Here is a 9,367-nt window from a genome sequence, read left to right as displayed (position 1 = left end):
GTGTGTGATGGTGTTGGGATGGTTGTAGGGTTGGTTTGGTTACTTGGGTTGCATGGAAGGAAGTTGGGTTTAGGATCATGAATGGGTAGTAGCCGAGATTGGGTGGTGTGGAAATGGAGCAGGTGCGAGCACTCGAAGCTTGGCTTCGAGTGCTCGAAAATTTTACAGAGAAATGGTGTTGGGTTTGGTTATGGTGGCATGGTGAAGTGGGTTGAAGGAGGGAGATAGGAGTGGATACCGAGAGGGTAGGGTGTTGTGAGGTTGGGTGATGCTTGGTTTGCATGGTTTGAGGAGCTTGCTGCATGCATGGAGATCGTGGGTTTGGTTGCTATGAGGATTGGGTTGGCACTCGGCATGGTGGGTTTGTGGGCTTGAAGGTGGGGTTGCTTGAGAGTGCTCGAGCACTCGGCAGTGAGTTGGTGGAGAGGGTTGGGTTTGTGTGAGTTAGTGAAGTTTGGTTGATGGTGTTCTGTTGGTGCATGGTGTGCATGGTTGGTGAGTGGGTTGGTATTTCGAGCACTAGAAATGTGGCTTCGAGTGCTCGAAAATCCGGCAGTGGGCTCGGCTGGTTGAGGAAGTGGGTTGTTGTTGTGTTGCCGAGAGAGAGAGAAGGTTGGTTTGAGAGGGATGGTTTGGGTAGGGCAGGAAATGTGGGTTGGTTGGTGGGAGTGGAATGCATGGGAGGGTTAAAGTGGGTATGAGTGTGGCTCGGGTTTGTGAGGTTGATGCCGAGAGATGATGGTTTGCATGGAGTGTGGGTTGGTTGGGGATGGTGTTTTGTGAGGAAGCCGAGAGAAAGGGGGTGTGTGAGGGTTGGTTAGTGAATGAGAGAGGGGTGAAGGTTGGGGTGGTGGTCGGTTTGGTTGGTGTGTGCATGGTGTTGATGTGAATGGTTGGGATTGTGTTGGGAGGGTGGCCGTGGAAGGCATGCATGGTTGAGGATGATGAGGGGTTGCCGAGAGGTTAGTTTGTGGGTTGAGGTGGTGGAAGTTGATGGTGCATGCAAGATGCCGAGAGAGTGAAGTTTGTGGTAGTCGAGATTGGTTTGTGGTGGCACCTGCATGGTCGCATGCATGCATGGTGTGTGGTTAGGTTGCTTGGGTTGCATGAGGATTGCATGGTGGAGAGGAAAGTTGGTTTGTGACTCAGTTGGATGCATGGTGATTCATGCATTGTGGTTGCTTGGGTTAAGAGAGAGAGAGGAAGAAAGTTGGGTGGTGAGAGTGAAGTTGCCGAGAGAGAGAAGGTGAGGGTTGGTTTGGTGAGATGTTGGTTAGGCTCGAGCACTCTAAATGGGAGCTGGAGTGCTCGAGCTCTGGGCAGTGAGATTGGCCAAGATGTGGTAGGAATGTCGAGCACTCGAAATGCCAATTCAAGTGCTCGAAATTGGATCAGTAAGCTCGGGGAAATGAGGAGGATTGTGGGATGAAATGTTGAGCACTTGGAATGGGTGCTAGAACTTTCGAGCACTCTAAATGGGTGTTAGAGCTCTCAAACTGGAGGCAGTGAGCATGGGATTGATGGTTCACATTTAGAGCACTCCAAATGGGAGCTAGAGTGCTCTAAATGAAGGCAGTAGGCTCATGGAAGTTTGGTTCACAATTGGAGCAATCCAAATGGAAGCTAGAGCGCTCCAAATACAAGCAGTAGCCTCGGAATGATGGTGAGAAAGTTTGGAGCAATCCAAATGAGAGTTAGATTGCTCCAAATTTTGACAGTAGCATTCGAATTGATGGTGAAGACATTTTTTTTTTTTTTTTTTTTTTTGCAACTGCTGCACCTGATGCCAAGCAATACATAGATGGATTTTCAGACCTTGCATGCGTTATTCCAAACCAATGCACGGATGGAAATCAAGAACTTGGCAACTTCATGCAATGCATGGAAAGTTTAGAAGATGCTTCAAACTGTGCAATTTTTTTTCAAACTTTGCAATCAACTCAAATGCATGGAAAAAATTTTAAAATTTGTAACTCCATTTTAATTCAATGCATGGAAAAATTTAAACTTTGCACTTCATCTCAAATGCATGGATGGAATTTGGTCTCTTCAAATGCATGGATAAATGTAGGAAAAATTTTTAAACCTTTGCAACATCACACAATGCATGAATTAAATTTCTGAAAATTTTTCTAGAACTTTGCAAATTCATTCCAATATAATGCATGGATGGAAAATTTTGAAAACTTTTCAACTTCGTTCTAATGCATGGACAATTTTCAAACTTTTGAACTTCAATCCATTCTAATGCAAGGAAGGAAAATTGTCAAACTCTACACTTCATTGCAATGCATGGAAAATTTAGAAAATTTTTCAAACTGTGCAAAATTTTTTTTCAATGAGTGCATGGATGATTTCAAGAAGATTTCCCAACTTTTGCAACCTCACACAATGCATGGATGATTTTGAGAAAATTTTCAAGCCTTGGAACATCTTTTCAATGCATGGATGGGATTTGAGAAAATTTCCAACTTGTGCATTAAAAATGAGAAAATATGCACATGAGAAGCATTCACAAGATCCGATGAAATTGCTAGGAAGCGATGGAAATTTTCGGGAATGAAAATTAGGGCTGAGAAGGTCTAAGAAGCCGGTCTAAAATTGCGGAACACAACTGAAGACCATTTCAGAAAAATCAAATTTTTGGCTTTTCGAAACCATTTCCCAGAAAATTTCAAGGCACGAGCAATTTGAGAAGGTAGGGAAGCTTGGAACATCGAAAGAATTTATTCCCTTGCTTTGCTAAATTTAATGTCGATAGCTAGATGAAGTTAGAGCAGGTACTAATCCTTAAAAATCTCGATAGCTAGACACACCGAGATCAGGTTAGTCCTCCATACACTATACCATGTCTCTCAAGAGATTCAAGCTTCCCCAAATAGGATAATTCTTTTAAACGCGAAGGAGGAAGAGCTTGAAGACAAAAGTGGAAAAGAGGTAGCGGAAAGACCTCAACCCACTCTTCATCCTTAATGAAGAACTTTGGATTATGGGGCTTATTTGGATTATGGGAAGATGGATTAGGTGAAGGTGCACCAAGCAACGACTTATGAAGGGTCATATTGAGCACGGGAATGCTCAACAAGTTATCCTTCATACTTTTAACATCCTCCTCACACTTATCCGGCGGTTCGGGCTCAATAGCTTGAGATAACTCAGGAGAAGGAATGAGAGGAAGTGCAAGCTCCCAAGAGAGAGATACATTTGATGTTGACAAAGGAAGAGAATGAATAGGAGGAATATCAAGCAAAGAATTGACCTCGCAAACAGAAGTGGCAACATCAAAATCCTCATAATTAAAATGAGCTAAGCATGTTTTTAGAGGATCCTCCATTAAAGGAGGTGCATCAAGCAAGGGATTATGTAGGGGCTGTGCTGGATTTTTATAGGATACAATCTCATCATCATTATTTTCCTTATTCTGAACCACAATTACTTCATTTTGATGCGTGGCAACAACTTGATCTTCAACCACCATTTCATCATTTTCACATGCGGTAACCACTTGAACATTCTCGTGATGAAAATTACTAGAAGTAAACTCATCATTCATAGAATTCTCTTTTGGATTGACCACAAGTTCAATTGGAAATTCTTCTTCCTTTTCCTGATTTAGAACATCAACCATTTGTTGAATTTGGGTTATTTGGTCATCTAAATCAACTCTAGATTGGGAATGAGAATAGGCGGTGGATTGCATGCTAACAATGTCATCCAACATTTGCTTGTTGGACTCCATCATTTGCGTATGCATAGACTCTATCATTTGTTCGTTGGCAGCTATTAACTCATCCAATGGAGACGGTAGAAAAGGAGAAGAAGAGGGCTGGAAATAATGATCATTGGGTTGAAAATTGGAGTGAAAATGTTGCCCAAGAGATTGTGGGGCTGAATTTCCTATGTTAAGCCATAAGAAGTTTTGATGATCTCCTGAACCCGAGTTATAACCATTGAAGTATGGATCACTACCCGGTTCAGAGAAATTTGCATTTGGTTGCTCTAGATAAAAATCCGAGAATTGTCTCGTTGGAAGACAATCTTTTGTATGATGTGTATTACTAGAGCAAAAAGCACAAAACGCATGTGGTGTGTAGAATTGAGTTAGGAGATAATTATTCTCCATCTAGGAGTTAAACATCAACAACACACAACATAATCAACACAACAATTCTTTATCATCAACTCCACATACAATGATCCCTTTCTCCTCAATTATCAACAAGATAGGAAATAAATGGCCACGACAAGGACCGATGCTTTGCAATATAGTAAAACAAAAATAGCCTTGACAAGGGCTTCGCAAGCTAAATTAAACACATACACAATATTCACAATGCGAAACTAGAAGTCACAAGACTTACCTGGGGGCCTCTAGACTTACAATTTGCTAGCGTTCCCACAACGAGTTTCGAGTCCCTAGAATCTCACAAACACGAAGATGATCAAAAATACACAAGGAGTATTCACAAGACACAATATTCACAATCAAACTAAAATTAACCCTAGAACTTTGGTCGCTAAACCGTTTGCAGTCCCCGGCAACGGCGCCAAAAATTGATCGGTTGGTCAATTAAACATCAACCTTCACAATAGCACGAATCATTGTAAAATAGGGCTATTGGTCGGGTAAGTCGAACCACTGGGACTGCGCTAATCTATGGCAACCTAAGTGTCTAGAGTCATTTTAGAGTGATAAGGGGTGTTCATAGAGGGTTTGTTTTGTTTGTCACTAAACTAGGAATTCAAATGTGCATAAAACAATAGTGCTAGTAAATGAGAGTTAGAGATAATAAAAAGGGAAACTAGGGAAGTGAATCCACCTACGCCCTAAATACATGCTAAATCAAGACTAAATTGGGGATAAACACTATATAAGCAATGATCAAGAATTATGTAGCAACACATAGTTGCTTCATAACCAATAAAAAGTTCATGAGATTAAAACAAGAATGGTCTATCAAAAGACAACACATTTGGACTACCTAGACTAGGGTGTAGTATCAAATACATTAACTTAAGCAAAAGACCATCAAGCATTCAATCAAATGATGAAGCACATGAAGGTAATAATCAAATATAGTCCATCAAAGGAGGTACCTAAGCAATGGAATATCAAGTTTCAAAATCAACATGCCTTGAAAACCATTCATAGTTAATATCTTCATTGTCACTATGAAAATAAAAGCAATAAGACTAATATAAGAATCATCAAGACAAGCTAAATAACTCACATCAATCATTTAAACATGAATATTCATTACAAGAAGTAATAAGCTCTTAAACTATGAAAAGACCAAAGTTTATACATTATAATCCCCAAAATAGAACCTAATCTAGAACATGAACAAAAGGGGAGGCTTTATCACCTCCCTAGAAGAGGTTTAGTTACCCATTGATGCACTAGAGGAAGGAGGAAGCTTGAAGAAAGACTTCATTTTCGTGCTCCTTCCTTTGCTTCAAGAACACACCTCTTTTGCTCTCTTCTCCCTCCTCTATCTTATAAGAATGAATCTTAATGATATGTGTGGCCTCCCTCTCTTATCTTCTAGAGATAAACCTCTAAAAACCCCCACCAACCAACATCTCCAATCAACCATTAAAGAGGGAAATTAGAATTGAGGAACCCAAGATGCAAGTGGCTGAAAATGAGCCATTTCCGGATGCAATTTTGCCCTAATTTCGAGCACTTGAAATAAGGGCTCGAGCACTCGAAATTGGAGCAGAATGCTACATTCTTGCCTTGCTCCGCCCGGACCTACTTTGGTAAAACGGGCATAACTTTGTACTCTGAACTCCGAATGACGAACTGTTTAAAGATTTAGAGATCTGATTCAGAGCTTTAAATACTTCATTTTTTGGGAGAGATCCAATTCTCAAGGATGATTGGTAGAAAATGAAGATCAAGGCAGAATTTCATTGCTGCCAGGCAGTTCTGCGCATCTCTGGTAAGAAGGCCATAACTCTCTGCTCTGAGCTCCGAATGACAAACCGTTTGAAGATTTAGAAAGCTAATTCAGAGATCTAAATCTTTTATGTTATGATGGAAGTCCAGTTCTTAAGATTTCTAGGTCAAAAATGGCAACAAAAGTCAGGTTCCACTGCTGCCAAGCTTCAGCATTGTGCCTTTGCATTCAAATTTCAACAAAACATCATTCTTGCTTCTTTTAAGCCAATAAACCTAAAAATAAACAAAAATGCACAAATGAAGATAATCTACATAATAAAATCAAATAATGGACTTAACTAATGCAATTTAGGGCGCTTGAATATGCAAAATTCGGCGCTTATCATGCGCTGCCACTCAGACCATACTTGTTTTATTCGACGTCGCTCTGATGGTCGTTGCATTATGTTATTGGTATATGTGGATGATATCATTATCACAGGTGATGATGTTTTAGGGATTGCTCAGGCGAAACTTCATCTTCAAAAGTCCTTTGATGTGAAGGACTTAGGTCCTCTTCAATATTTTCTTCGAATTGAGGTTGCTAGATCCCGTCGTGGAATTTCTTTATCTCAAAGAAAATATGTTTTGGATCTTCTTCAAGATACTAGCATGCTTGGGTGTCAACCCGCTTCCATTCCTATGGACCCCAATCTTAAACTCTCTGTTGAGTTAAGGGAATTACTTCCAGATCCATCCGTGTATCAACGTTTAGTAGGTCGTCTTATCTACTTGACTAATACAATGCCCGATTTGACATTTGTTGTTAGTGTGATTAGTCAATTCATGCATGCCCCTCGCTTAGCTCATATGGATGCAGTCTACCATATTTTGAGTTACCTTAAGTCGTGCCCTGGTCTTGGTCTTTTCTATGCCTCAGGAAATCAGTCTGGACTCTCATGCTTTATTGATGCAGACTATGCTGGATGTAAGACAGATAGATGTTCTACCACTGGCTTCTGTACTTTCTATGGTAATCATCTCATATCATGGAAGAGTAAGAAGCAGGCTGTTGTTTTTAGATCCTCTGCTGAAGCTGAATACCGAGCTATGGCTCAAGGTACTTGTGAGCTCCTTTGGCTTCAATCAATTTTGGGAGAGTTGGGTTTTGTACAGAAAGGTTCTTCAAAGCTGTTTTGTGACAATAAATCAGCCATTATGCTTGCTTCTGATTCTGTTTTACATGAAAGGTCGAAACATATTGAGGTAGACATTCACTTTATTCGAGAGAAGGTTCGATCGGGTATCATTAATCCTATTTTTGTTCCTTCTTCAGAACAGACTGCAGATGTGTTCACAAAGTCTGTTGGGCCTTCTCTTCTCTAGTCATCCATCGTCAAGCTGGGCTTAGTCAACATATTTGCTCCAGCTTGAGGGGGAGTGTTAGAAATCTTATCTATAAGTTGACTCAACGATTATGGCAGATTTATTGGGTCTTCAATATAGGCTAATTTTTAGGGATTTTATTTTTATTCTGATTTGATTTTATTTGATTTATTTTGATTTGATTTTATTCTCTTTTCCATATTTGTAATTTTCCGCTTGTATATAATAATAGTCAGGCTCTCAAATTGAGTACGCCAATTTTACCAAGTTACTTTTGTTTTGTTTTGCATGTATACAATATTTTATTCTACACCATTTGACTGATTTATTTTGCTTTCCCAAAAACCCATCTTTTAACCACACACTTGTTACACGCACACTAATAGACATAACAAACATGGCATTACAGTTTAATTTTAACATTCTCCCTTAATGCCATTTTGTGACACCCAACAATTCTTTTAAGTATTCAAATTTATCTCTTGGAAGTAATTTGGTGAAGATACCTGCAACTTGGTCTTTGGTCTTGCAATATTTGAGTTGAATCTTCTCATCCACGGCCTCTACTTTAATAAAGTGATGCTTGTTGGAAATATTCCTTGTGTGGCTTTGAAAGACTGATTCATTGTCATAGCAATAATGGATTTGTTGTCACAAAATTGGAGCTTCTCCATGCTTCTCATCAACATCTTCTAAAATTCTTCTTAGCTATATTACTTGTGAAGTTACCAATGATGCTGAATTATTTTCAATCATGCCACAATTTTTTGCTTCTTAGATGCCCACGAAAATACACCCGAATTAAAAGAGAATGCATAACCAGAAGTGTTTCTCGTATCATCAACACAAAGATAAATAATAAGAATACCGGTTTTATCTTGTACCATGAAGTACAATGTTGTTTCACTTTTGCTCATTTGAAATCCTTTGTTATTGAGGTAAGCATCAATCTCACTATACCATGCCCAAGGTGCTAGTTAAAGGCCATATGAAGCCTTTTTCAACTTGTAGACTTTCTCTTCTTCGTTTGTTGCAACAAAGCCTTAAGGTTGCTCCACATAAACTTTTCCTTTCGAAACACCATTTAAGAAGCCTGATTTTACATCAACTTGATGCAAAAACCAACATTTTTGAGCCGATAAGGCATTGAATGCTCTAATTATGTCAAGTTGATCAAAAAGTGTAAAGTTTCTTGAAAATAAATTCCGAGCAGTTGAGAAAACCCTTTAGCTACAAGTCTTGCTTTGTTCTTTTGAATGGAGCAATCTGGATCAAATTTAGTTTTGAAAATTCACTTCACACCAATTGCTTCTTTATATTCGACTTCTATACCAATTTCCAGGTTTTGTTCTTCTCAATTACATTGATTTCTTTTTCTATAGATTTCTTCCATACATCTTCTTTAATCGCATCTTTAAAGCTCTCCTGTTCAATAACACAACATTTTTAACTTGCATACACACCACTAAGGCTTCTCATTCTTCTTGGAGTTGAACTTTGAGAAGAAGAATTTAAGCTTGATGGAGAAGTTGTGGTTGATTGTGAGCTAGAAATTGAAGACAATTCTTATGGAGCTTCACGTACATCTTTGTCTTCATTTTATTGATTTTCTGATTCTTCATTGAAGATGATGACTTGATTATTAACTTTCTTCTCTTTCCAATTCCAAGAGGCCGGCCTTATCATTAAAGTGAACATATATAAAAATAATTAATTTATTATTCTTCAAATTAAAGAGTACTATAACCCTTTGATTTTGAGCTATAATCCACTGTGGAGGGAAAGTCCCCTCCAATTAGAACACATTAAAACAACATGTGCGGCAATCTAAGTACGACAACTAATGACATAAGGGTTGGGCTGAGATCAATAATGGGCTGGTTCCCAATGTAGAGGTTGGTCAGATTGAGCAAAGCCGAGTAAGACTAAAGAATGAAAGCCCATTATGGAGAGAAAGTTAGAAGCAAAACATAAGGCAAATAGGGCCCAAACGTAATCCACGTCCAACTAGAAGAGGGACTCTACAAGATAAGGACAAGAGAATCATAGAGAAATAACATGTATAGCAAGAAAGGAGTCCTACACGGACTCCTCTAA

The 9,367-nt window shown here is 39.1% G+C and overlaps 1 protein-coding gene across 1 annotated transcript; it reads left to right on the top strand.

Moving 5' to 3' along the window:
• The first annotated feature begins 6,289 nt into the window (after positions 1-6,289).
• Positions 6,290-7,270, top strand: LOC132316712 (uncharacterized mitochondrial protein AtMg00810-like). The gene has a single exon (XM_059767054.1). It carries the CDS (start codon positions 6,290-6,292, stop codon positions 7,268-7,270), a length of 981 nt encoding a protein of 326 aa, XP_059623037.1.
• Positions 7,271-9,367: the final 2,097 nt, after the last annotated feature.

Source organism: Cornus florida, unplaced genomic scaffold, assembly GCF_030987335.1.
Source record: "Cornus florida cultivar Cherokee Brave unplaced genomic scaffold, ASM3098733v1 CherokeeBrave_3.0.0_Hap2_Chr07, whole genome shotgun sequence".
NCBI lineage: Eukaryota > Viridiplantae > Streptophyta > Magnoliopsida > Cornales > Cornaceae > Cornus > Cornus florida.
This window is presented reverse-complemented; position numbering and strand designations above follow the sequence as displayed.

Coding starts and splice junctions, on each gene's coding strand:
- LOC132316712 (XM_059767054.1), top strand. CDS start 6,290: ATGCGCTGCCACTCAGACCATACTTGTTTTATTCGACGTCGCTCTGAT.